Source organism: Neovison vison, chromosome 8, assembly GCF_020171115.1.
Source record: "Neovison vison isolate M4711 chromosome 8, ASM_NN_V1, whole genome shotgun sequence".
NCBI lineage: Eukaryota > Metazoa > Chordata > Mammalia > Carnivora > Mustelidae > Neogale > Neogale vison.
In genome coordinates, this window is record NC_058098.1 from 109,379,003 (window position 1) to 109,399,441 (window position 20,439).

Consider the following 20,439-nt stretch of genomic DNA (forward strand, 5'->3'; position numbering starts at 1 on the left):
GCGTGTTTGGTGCCCGCTCTCTTGTTCTGCCTGCTTAGACCCTCATGGTCAGAGAGAGCTGGCCACACCCTGGAGATCTGCCAAAGGCAAACTTGGACTTTACAGAAAGACAGAAGACTTAATTTAGCTCCTTGGTTTTGTGCTCAGGTATCATACTGCAGTCTTTCTTGCCTAAGGGAAGAGTCTGGAAGAGTGAGAGTCACCCTGGGACACACTTTGGCATCAGAGTGAACTCCAGGCAGCCGCTCACTCATGCACAGACATGGTCTTCACCTCCCACACAGGCATCTGTCCAGACATCCCCAGGCAAACTCACTGAAGAAGGACAAGGGACAAGAGAGTCCCTTTCTAGCCACAATTCGACAGTGGTATCCACTCTCCAGTCTTGCTCTGTCTATTGCCTGTGAAAGGAAACTGGGATCCAATCTGCTTTTCAGCTCAGCACCGGACACTGATTCCAAAGAGCTTGGCCATCTGGATCCACGTTGAAGGTCTCTTAAGTTTCTCCCACTTTGTGCCCCAGATCTCCAGGCCCAGCATTCAGCCAGACCCAGAGCCTTGTGTGGCAGACGGGACAGAATGATGGCCGGGCAAGAAAGAGCCGGGAGCGCACGGCAAGACCAGAGTACATTCAAGAAGAGAAAAGGGGCATGCAGCAAGCTGTTGCCCCAAGTCACAGTCTAGGGGACAAACTGAGCCTGAAGGACACAGCCAGGTCTGCTGCTCTGAAGGGCTGCTTCTGGCACCTCACGCAACGGGACCCCACTGGTTGAGGTTCTTACATGGCACATGGCAGGTTTCCTGCCCTGCTATGGCCCCTGTTCCTGCATGGAGGCCAGGTTACATCTCAGTGCCACAGTCCTGAGGAGCACCACGCTGGCCAGCCAGCCAGGCCACAGTCCTCAGCCCTCAGGGCCGGGGCGACAGGGCTCTGGGTTCCACAGGAAGGGCCCAGGGAGCCGGGTCGCGGTGGGGGAGGAGGCAAGGGAAGAGGCTGCATTCTGCTGGAAGAGGTTCAGGGAGGAGCTGCCTGGGGGAAGCCGTGGCCCAAAACACTGCTGAGCCAAAAGGAATGGGATAAAATGTCTGAAAAAACGACAACAGGCTTGTCGCTAGTTTAAAAAGAGTATTGTTGCTGTTGGTTGGTTCTGCTTTTTCCTTTTAAAACCACTCACATTTTAAAAGGTGAAGGGGCTAGGGAGACGTGGCCCGCCCTTACTCTGATCCTTTATGGGCACCAGGGGGCCTCAAGCCCATGCCAGCTGCTGCGCTCCCTGCCTGGGCTCCAGCCACCCACTCAAGGGCAGGGCGGAAGAGCGCAGGCTCAGCTTCCTGACGGCAATTCCTTCTTCCCAGAAAACCAGAAGATGTGTGATGGGAAGTCCAAAGACTAAAGTGCAGAGAATTCCACGGAGCGAGCGGCCCGGGGCTGCAGCACTCCAAGTAGGAATTGGGGGTGGGGATCAGTCCAGGGCTATAGTGGTGGGACAAACACTGACTGTTACGAAATGAGCCTACAGGGCCCAGTCCCCCTTTCCCTTTGGACCTGCTGACACTTCTATCTGTAAGTCCCCACCATCAGCAGCTCCCCAGGGAAAGTCCCAGTTTCAAAGCTATGGCCCATGAAGGGAGAAAACTTGTATGACCATCCCTGGCTGGTAATGACTAGTGACCACAAAGGGACAGGAAGGTGACAAGAGGGGAAACAGTGCATTATATAAAATCTGTGAATCCCAGGTTTCGAGAGCAGGGATACATGAACCACCCTAAAGGCAGAGTCTCTCCTGGGAAGGTTTGGTGAAATGGTCAGGATCCTACCAGTGAGGCCTGCTGGGGAGAGGAGCTCCTCTGGGTTTGAGAGGCGCTGCAGAGTGGGGAGGGGCTGCTGCAGAAGAAAGCCTGGGCCAGCATTAGGGTGTGTAGGCCGGGGGCGGCTGGAATTGGTTGATGACCTCATACTCTGCTGGGTAGGGCTCGTTCTCCTCCATCTCGGACAGCAGCTCCAGGGCCTGCTCCTCCTCCTCAGTGGGGTAGTGGCGCAGGAGGTTGGCTGCCGTGGCCAGGATTGAGGCCCCACCAGCTCCTGCTACCAGGTAGAAGCTAACAGCAAAGGTGACGTAGACCTGGGACCCATGGTACTTCTTATGTTGCTGCTGCTGGGCCAGGATGAGTTCGGAAGCCCAATAGGAAAAGCCGATGACGGTGGCACACTGCAGGACTGGGAGACAGAAAGACAGCAGAGAAGGGAAGTTAGGAGGCATCTTGCAGTCAGGATGCTTCAAGAACCAACTGAGCCTCTCCCCAAACACCATTCACAGAGAACTTGCCTGCTCCCAGACCCTGTGACGGGGAGCTTTCTTGGCCATGGGATTCTTCGGCGGGGACAGGGATGGGGACGGGGGCTGGGGCCAGATGCCTGACTACTTCTGGGCCAGAGTCTTTCTGCTTCCAGAATTTGGAATTGGAATACCAAGCTGCTAGAAGTCACTGGGTACTTGAAAGGGATAGACCGGGTCATGCAGTTGGGGGGCCGGAGTCGGCACCATCACAAGTCAAAATCAACACAACAGCCCAGTCAGGAGGGAGAAGAGAAGCTGCATCGAAGCAGAGAAAGGTGGCGTGCAGACAAGCCAGAAAAAGAGAGTCTGATGAGACCATGCATTCCTGGGGAGACACAGTGAGACACCCTGGTTCCCTCCCTGCTTGTTGTGGGCTCCATGAGCCCCACTGAGCTTTAGCTCCAGTTCTCAGCACTGAGATTTCTTCTGGAATACTAACGATGGTCCCCTTCTACAGCTGGGCTGAGTGGGTTTGTGGTCCTGGCAGGCAGACATGCAAAAGCAAGCAGCAAGTCGCTATCACAGTCCATTGCTTTGTGAAAGGCTAGAGCCGAAAGAAGCATCTGGAATGGTATCTGCTCACAGAAGCCTCTTCGTCCCCACCTGCAACTCCAGACGGGCGCCTCCGCCCCATGGCAGTTCCTTTCCCATGGCGAGCAGGCCCATGCTTACCTGTGAGGATGTGGGCGAAGGCATAGCGACGGGTGATCTTCAGGGCTGGATGCTTGGGCCCAAAGACATCGAGGAGGAACGCGGAGAGACTACACAGGATGCCCAGGAAACAGAAGGCAGCAATGACCCGCAGCAGCAGTACCGTCTGGGGATTCATGCAGAAATCTGTAGGGCAAGAACCAAATCATCAGGGCCCCACATCCTCCCAAAGTCCTACTGCTGGGAAGAGCTTGTGTCTCCCACCCCCCGCCACCCCCGCCCCAGTACTGGGGAATCAGCGGAGTATGGCGAGGGGCCTGCGTCTCAGCTCCTGCTACTGCTCCCAGCCAGCCTGCAGAGGAGAGGAACTGCAGACGGGCTCCCCTGTGCCTCAAGTCCTTCTTCCCTTTCCAACAAAATCACTCTAAGTGCAGGGCTCCACTTCCTTGTACTTGCCATACTCTGCTAACCATTTGTAAAGACCCTGACAATTAACCTGACATGTCAGCCCATTCTGCTAGAGCATGCTTTAGACTGGCAGGAAAAGCCCACTGAGTTCTGAGCTGAGACAGCCACAGAGGCCGATTAACACTGTCTATCCAGTCACTCATTCAGTCCCTTGAAAGATGCTGAAGCGGTTTAGAGAAACACAGAATTAAAAGTACTGAATAAATTAGGAAAGATGGCAGACCAGACTTTCACATTTATTTCTGCTTCCTCCCTGCACCCTACTAAAACAAAAGAAGGAAATTTTAAGGCATAAATCCTCACAAAGAAGAAAGGGGCAAAACAAAATTTGGGGAACCGGAAATTAAAGAGTTGGACCTACTTAGAATGGACTTAAAGGACTAGATTAGCTCAAGTCTAAGCCAGAAGTGTGAAAAGCTAAGAAGAGACTAGTTTATACCACAAAAGCCTGACAGACTCCGAAACTGACACCTTCTAAAATGAGGGTGAAGCCATTGACGGGTGTATGCTCTTGCTCCACCACAATGAAGGATTGAACCAAGAAAAAGCCAAGAAAAAGGAAGATGCTCAAACAGGAGACCCAACATTTAGAGTGTCCCTGGGGTCAAGGAGAAGGGAGGTCCCAGGATGACAACCATATACCAGACACATAAAGTGAACTTCTAAGACTTACCACCTTTTTTAAAAAAAGAAAATTGATCTAGACAACACTGTCAGTCCAGTTTTATATCTATTTAGTTTTGTATCTATGTGAACTAGTGCTCCCAGAAACACACAGAATAAAGGCTGATCCAAAAAGAAACCATTTTAAGCTTTGATAAAGAGAAATGGGCCTTAACTTCCTCTCTTTCCTCTAGTCTAGCGGTGGGCAAGTTCTTCTTTCATTTAGGCCATGGGTTGTCAGCTAATTTGGGACAATTTGGAAACAGCTGGCAATACTTAGACCATAGGCTCTTTTCCTGGGTCCTGATCTCAGGCGGAAAGGCTGTGGGATCACAGCAAGCAGTTGTGGGGCCAAGCCCTACATTCCCAGAAACACTGATCCTGAACCTAGAGGAAGGTAGACTGTTGCTTTGAAGTCCAATAACCTGGAAGGGGACCTGACCCCCACAAGGCAGACTCAAACCAACAGACACTGACATCCCTGGGTCTTGGGTAGAGAGTCTGGCCTCCCATACTGAAGAACAGACCAGGTATCAAGAGACTCTGCGCCTTTGTGACAGCACACACTCCTTGCCTCAGGCTCAGAATTCACCAGGCAGATGCTGGCTTAGCCCACACGGGACTCATGAGCCTTGATCTGGCTATAGACCTTCCATTAAGCTACAGACCTTCCATTAAGTTAGCTACTCTCCTGTCAGCTAACCATCTGTCTGGGGCCCAGTATTCCAGGCTGGGAAACTGTCTGCGGCCAAGAGGCTTCCTTTGTGTAAGCTCGGCCAGCAGCCGGGGCTAGCCTTCACTTAACCCAGCCCTGCAGAGCCTAAGACAGCTGGCCTGAAGGAGCCTAGAAACCCACGGGCCTCTCTGCAAGCAAAGCTCCCAAAGGCAGAAGCTATTTCCCGCCTTTATTGGTGTATCTTTAAAAGCTCTCTGAGATAGCTCCTATCGGGCTCCACTCAGCAGGCAGCAGGGATGGGGCAGGACCAGTGTTCTAGGACTTCCGAGAATAACCTGAGAGCGGCAGGGCTCACATCGCGCTCCGAGCTGCAGCAGGCTCTGTTCTGATTCCAGCAGCGTTCCTTAATGTGGCCAGGTACTCCGAGTGGTGCTTTAATTGTGGTTCTTAAAAATCAACTCAACTTGGGGCGCCTGGGTGGTTCAGTGGGTTAAAGCCTCTGCCTTCGGCTCGGGTCATGATCCCAGAGTCCTGGGATCGAGCCCCACGTTGGGCTCTCTGCTCCTCTCTCTCTGCCTGCCTCTCTGCCTTCTTGTGATCTCTGTCTGTCAAATAAATAAATAAAATCTTTAAAAAAAAAAAATCAACTCAACTTGAACCATTACTTTTCTTCCCCAAAGACTTATTTATTCATGAGAGCGAGCGAGCACATGCACAAGTGCAGGTGAGAGAGGGCCAGAGGGAGAGAGACTCCCAAGCAGACGGTGCACTGAGTGTGTAGTCTGATCTGGGGCCGATCTCGGTCCCTGAACTCACAACCTGAGCCAAAACCAACAGTAGGAGATAAACTGGCTGCACCTTCCAGGCGCCCAACAATTAGTTTTCACTGAAGAAAGAAATAAGCCAGGGCTGAATTCAGACACTTTCTTCAGCTGCAGAGGAAGTACAGGATATCCATTTTATTACCATCCTTAAAAATGTACATTTATTGGATGCCTGGGTGGCTCAGTTGGTTAAGTGACTGCCTTCAGCTCAGGTCATGATCCTGGAGTCCCGGGATCGAGTCCCACATCGGGCTTCCTGCTTGGCAGGAAGTCTGCTTCTCCCTCTGACCCTCCTTCTTCTCATGCTCTCTCTCTCATTCTCTCTCTCAAATAAATAAATAAAATCTTAAAAATATATGCATTTATTATGTACACTCCTATATGTCTTATGTTTCGTAATACTCTTATTTCAATAACAAGGAAAACTTGCACATGATAAGAAGATTCAGGGAAGATATTCCTCCCTTTCCTAATGTCCAACTGCCCCTCCCAAGAGACAAACATTGTTGGTTGTTTCTGGTGTACCACTCCAAGGAATAGCCTGTGCACCAGAGGGGTCAAAGTTTCTAGTTGGGGTGTCAGCCTGGCTCAGTCAATAAGTGTGTGACTCTTTATCTCAGGGTCATGAGTTCAAGCCCCACAATGGGCATGGAGCCGACTTAAAAAAAAAAAGATGTTATTTTGGTTAAGCCTCCCTGCACTCTGGGGGATTCATCACACAGCTTGGAGAACTCAGAGGCTCCAGAAGGTTACGTGACCTCCTCCAGGTCACACAGTAGATGGAGTTAAGACCCCAAACCTGCATTAGGCTCCCTTGCACCATGATGCTCAGAAACACCAAGCACCAGAGTTAGCAGTTTCATTTTTCCCTGATGGACATAATTAATCTAACCCTAAAGGGCGGTCTTTGAATGGAGGGCCCAAACCTAAAAGGAATGCTGTCAGAGTCACTGCCAGAGCCAGCAGCTGCTGAGCTCACTAGGGGAACAGCTGGAAGCATGAAACCTCTTCTAGGCAGGAAAAGATTTGGCTCATGAAGCCATGAAGAGTGCTGACACTGGCAGTTACTGGGCAATATCTGCTTGATGTGGTCTAGGCTTCTGCAGCCATGAGAGCCTGGCTCTTAGAAGCAGCAGGGACACCGGCAAGGCACCAGACGTGGCACCAAATCCTAGACGGGCCACAGACTGTGTTAGCTCCAACAAGTCACGTAGCTGCCCTCACGCCCCCAGTGGAAGCTGTGACACCTGCTCCCCACGCACAGGGCTGTGCTGCTAGTCGCCTCACACCATGCCAGGAACGAGCCCGTAGGGCCTGCCACCAGCCTACTCCCTCGGCACGGGGCCGTACAGCTGGGCCGCCATGGCGTCGTCCCTGGTGTGCCTTTCCTCCTTCCACTGGTACTTTGTCAGCACACATCAGCCAGTGTGGGCCAGGGCAAGAGCCTACTAAAGCCAGACTAAGGTTCTGCCCGGCCAGCATGATGATATGATGCAGATACAGAGCCTCTGACCCAAAACTCAAACGGGTTTTGTTTCAACATGACTGCCTTCTCCACTCCAAAGCCGTGAGTGAACCCTTAGGTTTGGTGGGGAAGACAAACGTCAACTTCCCTTGGAGTCATGCTTACAGATACACCAGGGGTCTGCCTTGCATCCCAGGCAGCTTCTCATCGGAGGGTCTCAGAGCACACAGAGAAGCCAGGTGGAGTTACCCCAGACACACTCGGAACCCAGCTCTGACTCTCCTCGGGTCAGGATCTCCCATGTCTTTTTCCCAGACTGATGTCTGGCAGGGGGAGCCATGAATGTCCAGCGCCTCGAGGGCTGCTCAGGGGAAGCAAAATCCCCAAGGGTGATGTACATATGATTTTATTTGTGGAGAGAAATGGCACACGGGGCAGGGTCCTAATTTCAAACAAGTGGTGCAGTGTATACACTCTGATAAGACAGAGAACACAGCCCATTCTCCCGTTGTGCTATTTATTTTGGTAATTATTGCTGACTGTCCCCTCCAGTCACCAGAGAAGAAGGCAGCTGCTGTGTAATAGGATCCCAAGGAATTGACTTTGTCCAAGGTCACTGGTGAGTCACTGGGTTGGATCTGTTTTGAAGGCCCTGGCACTTCCCATCTACCTGCCCATTGCTCCCATTACAGGCAGGAAGAGTAAAGTGGCGTCTGGACAGTACCATTCTTCTGTCTCATCTTCCCTCCCTTCGGCCTTCACTGGAGTCCCTGGGAGTTAGAGACCCTTCCCCAGGGCCCGTATCATTCTCTGCGCTCTGCTCAGCCATCCCACCTGCATAGCCTACTGTGACTTTTGGGCTTCCAAACAGGTTTCTAACACAGGACTCCAGCAGGGCCCTCTAGTGCCTGGCTGGGTATCACCAGATACGAGCTTCTAGCAGAGCTGCCTCTGGGGACAGGCCCCCATGGCCAGGCAGGCGTCAGAAGTGCCAGCTGCATTAGTCACCACCCAGCAGGCACACTGGCCCTTCCTGATAGGGCCCTGCATTTCCAGTGGCTTGTTGTCAACTGTGATTCACTGACTTCAACCCCCCAAACTTCCTCATTCTCCAAAGATGCTTCCTGAAGTTGTTGTCAGAGCTGCCCTTTGCTGGCCACACTCAACAGAGAAGGTTGGGGCTCAGAAGGAATGATTATCTGTGCCCCCCCCCGGCCCCTTGCTTGGGGCCACCAACAGTCTGAGCAAATCTCTGGACCTGGGCCTGGCAAGGAGCTGTGTGAGAAGCAGGCACCCCCTGGGGAGCGGAAGGATTCAGGACCAAATCTGTTCAGCTGGCCAGCATTGGATAAAGACTTTTGGAGATCTGCAAATGACAGCGGGAGCGTGAATGGCTTTGCCTCAGGCTCACTGACTTGAGCCAGAATGTTGAGGCAATGATGGATAAGAACCACAGCTTCGGCGGGACTTGTGAGAAAAACCTCCACTAGAATTGGGAAATAATAAGCCTTGGGCAACTCTGATGGAAGGAAAAAGAAACCTAGAGTGTGCTCAGGTGCGATGGGAAGAGTGGGGTCCACAGCATGCACACCAGCTCTGTGCCTCCAAGCCCGTGGTACCCGACCTCCCTGAGCCTGCAACCTCTGTGAACTGGAAGTGGGGCAGCACCTATCCAATAAAGACACTTAAGAGAAACTAAAGCCAGACATGGTGTGTGCCTAGCACAATGCCCGGCACTCGGGCAGGAGGCTGAGAAATAGGAAGGCACTGCTCCGAGGCCTGCCAGCCCTGCCCATCCTCCTTCCCCTGCACAGACCTGATAAGGCCTGTTTTCCCTCTGGTAGCATCTACTGCCATCACATCTGTGCCCCAAAGCTCCGCTCCCTCCCAAGATAGAGACTATCCCAGGCTTCCATGTTAGGACATGGGTTAGGCCCTAAGGATCAACAAAATCGCATAGGATAGCCCGTGTCTAAAGGCCCACTGGGTAAGCAAAAACCCAACAGGTACAGAGTAAAGGAAGAAGAAGCAACTGGGCCCTCCTAATTCCTTGCCTTCTTCTGTGATGGTTCGTGAGGTACCATGGTCACCTCTCTTATTAATGGACACCCGTGTGCTCCTAGTTTACAACAGCCAAGAAAATGGCCACAGAAAAGCAGGTTCAAACTATCCACGGGTTGGGGCGCCTGCGTGGTTGAGCGTCTGACTCTTGGTTTTGACTCAGGTCACGATCTCGGGGTTGTGGATCCAAACCCCATGTTAGGCTCCACGCTAAGTGCAGAGCCTGCTTGTCCCTCTCCCCCTCCCCCCCCCAATAAAAAGAAAAATCTTAAAAGAACCACACAAGCAAAAAACTATCCACGGGTTAAGATCCCTAAACACATGAGTAAATGTAATGTAAAGATTAAGGCAGCATGCTTTATAAAAGACAAAATCTGGCTTTAAAAACTTCTTAAAAAGGACAAATATATACGTAAACAAAGGAGAACCTGCATCAAGAATTTATTTTTATTTTTCAATGCCTTTGACAAGGGTGCACTCCAAAGTGGAGTTGACGGGAGGTCATTCTCGATGACACAGAAGTAAAGCAAAGGTTAAGATGCACACACCCACGAGACAGCATCATTTTGCACTGGAGTCAATGCAGCTGTGCCCCCAGCTCTGAGGCCCTGGAGAAATCACTTCATGTCTGAGCCAAGCTTCCTTGACCTCTGGAAACAAGGATCAGAGTGCCACCCCCTCCATCATACGAACTTGGTGAGCCTCCCAAGGAATGATTTGAAAGGGAGAAGAAGCATCATAAACTCTCTCCTGGCTTGTAGGAGATACCACATCCCCGAAACCCTGGAACAGCAGGGCATCGATGGCAAAGACCTGATTGGAGTGGTGGAAAGGCAGCAGTTGTGCTCCAAAGAAGGTACCATGCTGAGGGAAAAACCATCCAGACTCCACACCAGCTTGATGGCCTTTCTGCCACCAGCTATAGGCCAGACAAAAGCTGCCATGTCTCGAGGCCTCCATCATCAGGGTATAACTTGGGTCTTAATGAGCCAAACCAGCATAGACTGTCATCATGGTGAAATCTGGAAATAAACCAGACATTCCCATCCTGTTCTCTACAAAACTTAGCTAAAGCCTTAACTCAGAGATGCAAAACAGCAATTGAACTCTAGGAGAAAAGCAACACTAGGCTACAAGGTTACGGCTTTTCAGATTAGACCTGCAAAGTGGTATGTAAGTCACAGCACAGAAGGGAATTTGACCTTTTCACCAAATCCCAGGACCTGAATCCTTAAAGAGGCAAGGTGAAGATATTTAATGCTTCTGATGCATGGGGTAATGAACATCTGGAATGTATCATAGCCCCAGGGAGTGGTCCAGAGAGGAAAATATGAAGACCTTCACAAATGGTTCAAAAGACCTTGGGGGTGATGAACTATGCTGTTACTAAAGGCTTCTTGGGGTCCTCTGACCATTTTTTGGGTAGACGCCAGGCAAGTGCAGTCCTGCCCTCACACAGCCTTTACTCTCATTACTGGAGACAGGGCTGGGCAGGATGACCTATGGGGCTCCCTGGAACAGCCCCCCACTCCCACCCCCACATTGGTCTCTTCTGTGCCCAGTAAAGAGCACAGTCCCTTTCTCCTTTGCTCTGCCTGCCTAGCTAGGAAGCAGGATGATGAACAAAGCAACCTTACCTCAGTCAAGACCATTTGTAAAGGTTCCAAGAGTCAAATTCCAATTGTTTTTACTGAAAGTGGCAATGAAACTGACTTCTGGTTATGGGAAATGCCATAGACTCCTTTTTCTCTAGCAAAAATTCCATTATAGCAGAACTCCAAAATATCTTTCAAAATCCAGCCACATTAAAAAAGAAAAAAAAAAAAGTTCCTTTCCTCCCTTCAACAGGCTGCCCCAAGAAACCTTCCCATATCCCATGGGTTCCTTAGAAGGTGGCAGCTAATTGTGATGCCTAGCACCCTTATCTGTTCTCAATACACAGCGCCCTTCCGCAGGCAGAATCCGAAAATAGCAGCAGTCCAGATTAGCACGGCTGAGAAGTAGGTGCCTGGCTGAATAACATCAGAATTAATGAGGGGCCAGACCCCAAACAGAGCCACCTGGTGGGCATGAACACTAGGCAGGAATGGGGCTGCTTCCTTCAAGCCAAGTGCCTGCCCCTGGCTATCTCTGCTCCAGCCCGGACCACATTCAGCTCTTAGCCAAGGAGGCTCTACCACTCAGAAAGAGGGCCGGCGCGCAGCGCCCTCACCTTTCAGCAGGTCCGGGTGCACGTAGCCCAGCACGTCGGAGACCCCCAGCTCCTGGCGGGAACAGGTGCCACCGTGGATGTGCAGCCAGGCAGGCTCGGCGAGGGCAGTGCACAGCGCCGTGATGGACAGGGCACCCGGCAGAGCCGAGGCCAGGCTACGCTCCGGCTGCTTGGGCAGAGCGCTGCCTCCCGGGCTCCTCCGCCGGCGCCCGCCGGGCAGCCCTGCGCCTCCGGGGGCGTACATGCCCGGGGCCGCCCGCCGTCGCTCCGAGGTCGCTGCTGGTCACCGCGGACCTCCGCAGGGCGCGCTGAGCCTGCCTGTCCCGGGGAGGAGAGCAAGACGCTGGGTTCACAGAAGGGGAGGCCGGCACAGCGGTGTTAGGGCCCACACCGGAGGATAGGGGGTGGGACCTGGCGCTAAGCACAGACAGGAGGGCTGCAGGGAGTCGGGGGTGGGGGGCGGGGACGGGGTCTCTGGAATGGGGCTGCGGAGGTGCGGAACAGGGACCCGGAGAGGACTGCGAGCCGGTCGGGATCTGGGCAGACCGGAGTTGGGGCGCGGGTATCGGTTACCCATGCGAGAGACACCCGGCTCTGGGGTCTCGGCCAGAGAGTGCCGAGGGGTCGAGGACTGGGCCGCTGGGATCGGGGATCCGGGATCTGGGAACAGTGCTCAGGCTGCGACCTGTGGCCAGAAACGACCCTCCACCACACCGACCCCTGTTCCTTACCGGTCAGCAGGCTTCAAGGCCGGTATGGCGCCGCTCCGTTCCGTCACGGGCTCTGCAGCTGCCTGGGGCAAAGCGATCCCAGGCCCTAAACCCGCAACGCCCGGACCGACCCGGGCCCGATCCACTTCCGGCTTCCTCCACCTCTGCCTCCGCCTCCTCCGGCACCCCGCCCCGTCCCCCGCGCGCGTCACAGCCTGGGCGCGCACCCGGCTCCCTGCGCAGGGCCTCACGGGACTGGTAGTTCGAGGCTGTCTCGCGTTGCCTGCCGCCAGGCGTGGCAAGCTGACTACAACTCCCAGAGGGCAGCACGGCCGCAGCAGCGGGCACCTGAGTTCCCAGGACAACCCAGGCCCTCCGGCGGAAGCAGCGGGATCCGCGGGCCGTCTGAGGCTGTAGTGGGCGTCGCGGGCGTTTGTGCCGTGGAACTCGCGGTCGGCGCGACCACCTCTGCCCACCTCCTCAACACACTGCTCTGGGCCGCCATGAAGGACTCGCTGGTGCTGCTGGCTCGCGTCCCGGCACACCCGGACTCCCGTTGCTGGTTCTTGGCCTGGAACCCCGCGGGAACCCTCCTGGCGTCGTGCGGTGGTGACCGTAGAGTCCGCATCTGGGGCACGGAAGGTCAGTCCTGGCCTCGCTGGACGACCCCCTGCTGCAGAGGGTTCAGCTTGCGCATAGTGTGGGTGCCGGGTTCAGGGAGTGCGCAGCCTTTGGGGCAAGCCGACCCGCAATGAGGTTACAGGCCTGGGGGAAGGAGGGAAAAGCCACCTTCAAGTTAGACGTTTTCCACTCTAGGAAAGACTTTTTGGGTGAAGGAGTCGGCAAGTATTGGAAGCAAAAACATCCATAGGCTGGAAGTATTGAGGGAATTGTGATAGTTGCTAAGACCGGAAAAGGAGAGAAGGGTGTTAGGAATGTAGTCCCCAGAGCAATTTACGACATGATGTGAAGTTTAAATTTTATCCTGAGGGAATTTGGGAACCGTTGACAGTTTTAAATCAGAAAGGGGACTCCTCTGATTTGTTCTAAAACTTCCTGCAAAGGAAGTAGTTAGTTACAGCTTTCTGAAAGCCTGTATTGTTTTGTTTTTTAAAAGATTTTATTTATTTATTTGACAGGCAGAGATCACAAGTAGGCAGAGAGGCAGGCAGAGGGGGAAAGAGAGAGGTGGAAGCAGGCTCCCTGCTGAGCAAAGATCCCTATGCAGGCTCAATCCCCTGGGATCATGACCCTGGGATCATGACCAGGGCCAAAGGCAGAGACTTTAACCCACTGAGCCACCCAGGCGTCCCTGAAAGCCTGTTGTTAAATACACCAATTAAGCCCAGCTTGGTAAGCCCAGTTTGGCTCTGGCTCTGGTTATAGTACTAACCCCCATTATCCAACTGCATTGATAGTGCTTCTGCACCTTCTTGTGCACCCAGCTCTAGAGCTTGACCTGTCATTTGCTTTCAGGTGAGAGCTGGATCTGCAAATCTGTCCTTTCTGAAGGCCACCAGCGCACTGTGCGGAAGGTGGCCTGGTCTCCCTGTGGCAATTACCTGGCCTCCGCCAGTTTTGATGCTACCACTTGCATTTGGAAAAAGAACCAGGATGACTTTGAGGTAACCAGGCTGGATGGGAGCAGGATTGTTGTCCTTTTGCTCCCCATGGCTGGTTCAGGAACCTGAGCCAACCTGGGCTAGCTTGGCTGTACCTATGAAAAGAACACCAGAGGTCTTAGTTGCTTGATTCTTGTTTTTCTTCTGTTTTCGCAGTGTGTAACTACTCTGGAGGGCCATGAAAATGAGGTCAAGTCAGTGGCCTGGGCCCCTTCTGGCAACCTCCTTGCTACCTGCAGCCGTGATAAGAGTGTGTGGGTCTGGGAAGGTGAGTCTAGATCCTTTCAGATGTGGTTGGGAGCCAGTGAACAGACATCCCCCTCTGTGTCCCTGATAGAGTCAGCTCATGGGCTCTTTTCTTCTTCCCTCCCACAGTTGATGAAGAAGATGAGTATGAATGTGTCAGTGTCCTCAACTCTCATACACAGGATGTCAAACATGTGGTTTGGCATCCAAGCCAGGAGGTAAGAGTGAGGTGGAGTTTCTTGGTGGGAAGGGATTTTGGTGTGGAGGGTTGCACCCAGCCTTCCTCTGCTCTTCAGCCTCCACCTGTGGATCTCTATCTGAGACCGAAAGACATTATTAATTCCTTTCTAGAGACAGAGTGCTGGGACTGTCCTAGCTGGGAGAGGTTTTGGAACTCTAGGCACTTCCTGAACCATATAGACAAGTGCTGTGTTTCCCCCCCTTTCCCTCAGCTGTTAGCCTCTGCCAGCTATGATGACACAGTGAAGCTGTACCGGGAGGAAGAAGATGATTGGGTATGCTATGCCACCCTTGAAGGCCATGAGTCCACTGTGTGGAGCTTAGCCTTTGACCCCAGTGGCCAGCGCTTGGCATCTTGCAGTGACGACCGTACTGTGCGTATCTGGCGCCAGTATCTACCGGATAATGAGCAAGGTGAGGGACCAGTAAGAAAGCTAAAGGAAACGCCTGTCTCCTGAGGTTTACAGTGTACTAAGGGTCTAAGACACATAGGTGAATCACAGCAAATTGGAGTAGAGAGGAACATGTGGCACGAGAGGGCTCCCAAGTGAGTCCTGGCAGAATCAGGGAAGGCTGTGTGGAAGAGGAGCCATTTCACCTGAACTGGAAAATGTGTGTAAGATTTTAACACAAGAAGAATTTAATAAGAGAAGAGACTTCTGGTTGAGAACAGAGCAGCATGAGCAAAGGCATTGAAGGTGCAAAAGCCTAGATTTACATCAGGCACTGTGATTCCTTTAGATGGAGCATAGGGCAAAAAGGATTTGGGGAGTGATAGGGTGGGTCAGGTGGCTGGTTGGGCTGGTTGGTGGCCTTAAAAGGCAGGCTACCTGGTCAGACTTAGTCTGCAGCAGAAAGTTTTTAAAGAACAGGATCTTTCCTTCTCAGAATTCTGCTGTAAAAATCCCTGTCTGGCCACAGTATGTAAGGCAGATAAGTAAGGGTAGGGACAGAGGAACAAAAATGAGGCCTGGTGATTGAAGGTGGGGGTGAGGGAGGGCAGGTGAGGAGCTCCGCCCCCAAGGTGCCCAGGACACAGACATGTCTTAGGCTCAAGAGACGTCTGTCGTGCAGGGGTGGCATGCAGCGGCTCTGATCCCAGCTGGAAATGTATCTGCACTTTGTCAGGCTTCCACTCCAGGACCATTTACGACGTTGCTTGGTAAGACCTCCATCCCCACACCCACCCATTTGGAGAGATTTTAGAGAAGACAAAAACCCCATGCTTCTCTCTACCACCTCTGGGAGTATGTGGACAGAGAGCAGCTACCCTCATTTCTTCCGATCCAGCAGACTGTCTACCATGCTGGCCTAGGGCCAGCTGGCCTGAGGTTCATAGGAGACCCAGGCCTATAGCTACTTTTAAGTTGACAAGCTGTGAAGTCAGCACCAGCCTTGTGTTGGCGGGGGGTGGGGTGGGTAATCACACAGCCTTCTATATCCAGAAAGATTTATTCATTTATTCTTGAAATTGGATTCATGGCTGTGGAGTTTTTATGGTTTGGCAACACTGACTCTACCCTAATGGAGTTTAGGAAAGCCGTACCATTCATATAGGAGAGTGGTCAGAGGGCAGTTCTGGCCCTAGGAATCCATCTGTAGGAAATAATCCTAAATGATGAAAATAGTTGATATGCATCTAAGCTTTTATATTAGCAAATGTTTGGCAGTGACAAAGGTGACTTTAGGGGAAGTACGGTTAAATTCAGCGGCCTATTACTGTTTCAGTAGTTAAGGATGACTTGGCGATAAGGGAAGCTGCTTGTCCTAAGTGACAGAAGTGCAGTTTAGAGTCAAGGAGTTTTGGGGTTGACTGGGGAAATCTGACCCGGATGGCAGCCCTTGAAGAATGAGGAGGTGCTATTTGTGTTAGGGAAGCTCTTCAATAAGAGACTTTAAGTGGAGACCTGCAGTTCGGGAAGAGCTGCAGGAAGACTGTAATGTCTTCTGCCTAATCTGCCAGGTTGGGGAGGGAGGAGCCACCTGCATACTCACGGGTGCACATGTTCCTCCCAGGTGTCAGCTGACAGGGGCCCTGGCTACGGCTTGTGGCGATGATGCCATCCGTGTGTTCGAGGAGGATCCCAGCTCAGATCCACAGCAGCCCACCTTCTCCCTGACAGCCCACTTGCCTCAGGCCCATTCCCAGGATGTCAACTGTGTGGCCTGGAACCCTAAGGAGCAGGGGCTTCTGGCCTCCTGCAGCGATGACGGGGAGGTGGCCTTCTGGAAGTATCAGCGACCAGAAGGCATCTGAGCCACCCTGACTTTGGACAGAATCATGGTTCTCCAGAAAATGTCCTAAGACTTTCCCAGCCCTAAGAGGACCTGGAGGAGGACCCTTGACCTTCGCCTAACTTGGCTCTCTTCCATTCAGACTTGAGGACTTGAGAATTGCAGAGTCACAGAACCACTCACTCGTCCCCTTTGACATGGGGCCCTTGGTAAAGAGCTACAGAACAGCAGTGGGTTGTGGTTATGCCACAGGTTTTGCTTGCTTGAGGGCCCAGTGTTGTTTTGGGGGGTGAATAAAGTATTTATAGTCACCCTACCTCTGTGTAGAAGGGGTACATCTTAGGCTTTTCAGAAATTGGAAGCTTTATAGAAATAGGTCATCTGAATCCCAAGTCCTATTTCATAAGGACATTCACAACTTAAAAGAATTCCGTGGTGAGTCCTTTTCTGAAACAGGTCCTGCCTTCCTGGTTTCTGGGTAAATTCTTACATTTAAGACATTCAGTCAGTATTAGGAATTTTCTTAATGTAGGCTGGCTTAGAGTGAGACATGCTTCTGCTTTCCCTTAGAAACTCATGTATCTTCTGTGCCAGCCATTATGCTGTGGTGGCAACTGGAAATGCTGAAAAATAAATCCGAAGGGTGTGAACCCTAAAAGAGTTATTACTGGCTACAGGCATACATTCTCAATGGAGCTGAAATCAGTTCTTGGGTGGGGGGCAAAAAAAACCTGAGAGACCATCATTTGTGGCTCTCTAATGAACCTCCAGTATTAAATTTTCATGGTGGGGGCAAATAGAAAAAAGACATCTAATAAGGCTCATTTAGGGGCATGATAATGAAGAATGGTAAAGAAGCACTCCTTAAGCTATCACCAACCTCATTCAGGTTGTCTTCTGGAAGTCACTTCCATAATGGGTTTGGACTTGAGGACCTCCCCAAAGCTATAGCCTTCACCTGATTTTTTGTCCACTGAGATCACAACCTTAGATTTTGAAAAGACATCTGAGGACAGTGTCTAGCACAATGGCTGTCAGTGTGTGGTCCCGAGAGCCTTTCAGGGGACCTGTACAGTCAGCTGTGGTGGGAGTCAAAGCAGTGGCACACCACTCTAGTGGTCAGTCATGACTGCCTTGCCCTCACAGTACAAACAGTGGCAACCTCACTTAGAAATGTCGGATAGAGCCAGTTAAAAATTGCATTAAATCTTGACCCTCAAGAACACAGCTAACGTGTCGACGACAGTGGGAAACAGGATAAAGCCCTTCTGCCGAACACTGAAGTAAGGCTGTCTTGACGAAAAGCCATTGTGCAAGCTGAACTGTCTTCCTGGCCCCTTCTTGAAGAAACTACAGATTCTGTTACGTGGACTTGGCTTATCTGGCAGACATTTTCTGGGAAAGGGATGGAGTGAGCCTTTCACTTCAAGGGAAACTGGTGGTGTTGCCAATGAAAAAACAAAGTTCTCAAGAAAAAAATTAACATTTTTGAAAAGTTGTATTGCCACCTTGAGCCTGACATCTTCCCAACGCTTAAGACTCTTCTGATGAGATTGGTGGTATCAACAGATGTGATCTGTATGACCAAATATGTCATTTGGAAGATCTGCTTAAATCAGTGAATGAGCATTTTCCACACAACTAATGCGTGCTATTACAAAATCTTTCATGGTTAAGAAATTCATTCAAAGTGTAAGACCAAATAAATAAAATCTTTTTAAAAAGTGGGGTGGGGGCCAGGTGAGTGACTCCGTAGGTTAAGCATCTGTTTTCTGCTTAGGCTCTGATCCAAGGGTCCTAGGATGGAGCCCCGAATCGCACTTGTTCAGCATGGAGCCTGCTTCTCCCTCTCCTGTCCCTCCCCATCCTTATACTCTTTCTTTCAAATAAAATCGTAAACAAAAGTTGTAAAACCAGTGGGATATTTTTGTTAAGATCTATTTTAGAGAGCAAGAGTGGAAATGACAGAATCTAAAGCAGAGCCCAATGTGGAGCTCTACCTCATGACCCTGAGATCACGACCTGAGCTTACACCACGTCAGATGCCTGAGTGACTGCACTACCCAAGCACCCCAAGACCAGTGGTTTTAACTGAGGCTTATTTGATGAGGTTTCAGATTCCACACTGCCTTTAAAAAACTACCACTTGCAGGGTCTCAGTATAATATCAAATAGATAATCACCTGAAAAGGCTTTAATAACCCTTTTGTGGGGGTGTCTGCCTTTAGCTCCAATCATGATCCCAGGATCCTGGGATCGAGCCCCGTGTTGGGCTCTCTGCTCAACGGGGAGCCTGCTTCTCCCTCTCCCTCTTGACTACCACTCTGCCTACTTGTGCTGTCAAATAAATAAATAAAAATCTCAAAATAAAAAAAGCCCTTTTCTAGTGTATCATGCTTAGTGAAATAAGTCAAGCAGAGAAAGACAACTATCATATGATCTCCCTGATATGAGGAAGTGGTGACGCAACATGGGGGCTTAAGTGGGTAGGAGAAGAATAAATGAAACAAGATGGGATTGGGAAGGAGACAAACCATAAGTGACTCTTAATCTCACAAAACAAACAGGGTTGCTAGAGGGAGAGGGGTTGGAAGAAGGGGGGTGGGGTTATGGACATTGGGGAGGGTATGTGCTTTAGTGAGTGCTGTGAAGTGTGTCAACCTGGCGATTCACAGACCTGTACCCCTGGGGATAAAAATATATGTTTATAAAAAAAAAAAAATTAAAAAAAAAAAATGAAATGAGGAAAAAAAAAAAGCCCTTTTCTGACATCATATCTGGGTAAAGACAGTTCTACTTCATTTCACTTCAACAAACAATACGCAAAATTATAGAAACAGCTATGAAGAGGTCTTCCATTAGAGTAGACCTGATCTAATGAGATTTGTAAAAATGTAAAATGCAGTCTTCTCCCTGGATTTTAGATATTTTTTCATAAAAAAACAAAAAACAAAAACAAAAATCAAACAAACAAAAAAAAACAACTAACCAGAAAACTGGTTACCAAGACTGGGCCACACCCAGCTGGTGCATTTTAATACTATTTCTGGTACTACCTTCTTATGGGAGGGGACACTACAGATCTTGAGACTCAAGTTCTGTGTTAGTTCCTACAGTAGTGCTGATACCTGGGTAACAACAGAGGTGGGAAACAAGGATATAAACCTGACAGCTACCTAACCTTGTTCCCTTCTCTGCACTGACTGGAAAGGCTGCAGGTGACAGCCCAACTAAAGAGCAGCCCTGTCCTCTAGAAGTATTCATTATAATCAAGTTCAGTGGCTAAAAAAAATCCAAATGTTTTTGGCCAAGGGCCTTAGGTAGAGGAAGGAAACTTTAATTTGGAAATACTGCAAAGACAAATGGCTGCTCCAAGTGATTTGATGAGATTGTCTGACAAACAGAACTACACAGAACATGCCTAAAAATGCTGTACACAGTTTCTGCTGGGCAGTGACAGGACACCTGTGGACACTGGATCCGAAGTTGAGATGGCAAAGCAGTAAGAGGGCCAAGAAAGAGGCCAGGGACAGCACCTGCCCTGGCTGGCCAGATCTCACAACAACAGACCTGGTCCCCATGGAACTGTACATGTTCCTGATTCAGGTGCAATTCTTCTCTTGTTTAAGAGTAAATGCCTCTGGACTCAGTCCGAGTCACTGTCTGTCTCCGCCTCCTTCACGTCCACACTGAATTTGTATTCCTGATCACATCCCATGTACGCATCGCTCATGAAATACAGGGTGTAGTTGTGGGCACCAGTGGCTGGGGCCACGAAGTCAAGCTTCACCTAGAGAGAGCAGGCAGAAACCAGGGTGAGCACAGACACAGGAGGAGGAACCTCACCCTGACCCCATCTCAGATCAAATGCTGGGATCAGTGTTAACTCACCTTCGCCTTCTGCTGCAGGGTCAGCCTCTTGATGGAGATAAGGCTATTGGACTTGGCATCACCGATCACCACCCACCAGCCCTCTTCACGTTTCTGCAGTGACCAAAAGCCAAGAATTTCAGCATGTAGAACTTGA

The 20,439-nt window shown here is 50.9% G+C and overlaps 3 protein-coding genes across 3 annotated transcripts in view; 1 reads left to right on the plus strand and 2 right to left on the minus strand.

Moving 5' to 3' along the window:
- Positions 1 to 349: 349 nt before the first annotated feature.
- On the minus strand, positions 350 to 12,215 carry TMEM127 (transmembrane protein 127). Its single transcript, XM_044261662.1, has 4 exons — positions 12,091 to 12,215; positions 11,360 to 11,677; positions 3,012 to 3,176; positions 350 to 2,218 (listed from the first exon to the last, which is right to left on the minus strand). The coding sequence occupies exons 2-4, from the start codon at positions 11,601 to 11,603 to the stop codon at positions 1,911 to 1,913; spliced, it is 717 nt and encodes a 238-aa protein (XP_044117597.1). The 5' UTR covers positions 11,604 to 11,677; positions 12,091 to 12,215; the 3' UTR covers positions 350 to 1,910.
- Positions 12,216 to 12,421: 206 nt separating this feature from the next.
- CIAO1 (cytosolic iron-sulfur assembly component 1) lies at positions 12,422 to 16,728 on the plus strand. The gene is made up of 7 exons (XM_044261663.1): positions 12,422 to 12,711; positions 13,546 to 13,694; positions 13,848 to 13,959; positions 14,067 to 14,155; positions 14,390 to 14,591; positions 15,252 to 15,339; positions 16,194 to 16,728. The coding sequence occupies exons 1-7, from the start codon at positions 12,573 to 12,575 to the stop codon at positions 16,432 to 16,434; spliced, it is 1,020 nt and encodes a 339-aa protein (XP_044117598.1). The 5' UTR covers positions 12,422 to 12,572; the 3' UTR covers positions 16,435 to 16,728.
- Positions 16,729 to 19,728: 3,000 nt separating this feature from the next.
- Positions 19,729 to 20,439, minus strand: part of SNRNP200 (small nuclear ribonucleoprotein U5 subunit 200) — a 29,878-nt gene continuing 29,167 nt past the window's right edge. The window contains exons 44-45 of the mRNA XM_044261664.1: positions 20,304 to 20,396; positions 19,729 to 20,202 (exon numbers count right to left, since the gene is read on the minus strand). Of these exons, the coding sequence (XP_044117599.1) occupies positions 20,059 to 20,202; positions 20,304 to 20,396 (237 nt within the window). The 3' untranslated portion in view covers positions 19,729 to 20,058. The remainder of the gene's footprint in view (positions 20,203 to 20,303; positions 20,397 to 20,439) is intronic.

Bases quoted from the DNA above. Each gene is read 5' to 3' on its own strand.
- TMEM127 (XM_044261662.1), bottom strand. From the start codon at position 11,603: ATGTACGCCCCCGGAGGCGCAGGGCTGCCCGGCGGGCGCCGGCGGAGG. The intron at 3,177-11,359 runs GTGAGGGCGCTG...CTTGCCCTACAG, and splicing joins GCACCCGGACCTGCTGAAAG to ATTTCTGCATGAATCCCCAG. The intron at 2,219-3,011 runs GTAAGCATGGGC...TCTGTCTCCCAG, and splicing joins CTTCGCCCACATCCTCACAG to TCCTGCAGTGTGCCACCGTC.
- CIAO1 (XM_044261663.1), top strand. From the start codon at position 12,573: ATGAAGGACTCGCTGGTGCTGCTGGCTCGCGTCCCGGCACACCCGGAC. The intron at 13,960-14,066 runs GTGAGTCTAGAT...TCCCTCCCACAG, and splicing joins GAGTGTGTGGGTCTGGGAAG to TTGATGAAGAAGATGAGTAT. The intron at 15,340-16,193 runs GTAAGACCTCCA...TGTTCCTCCCAG, and splicing joins ACCATTTACGACGTTGCTTG to GTGTCAGCTGACAGGGGCCC.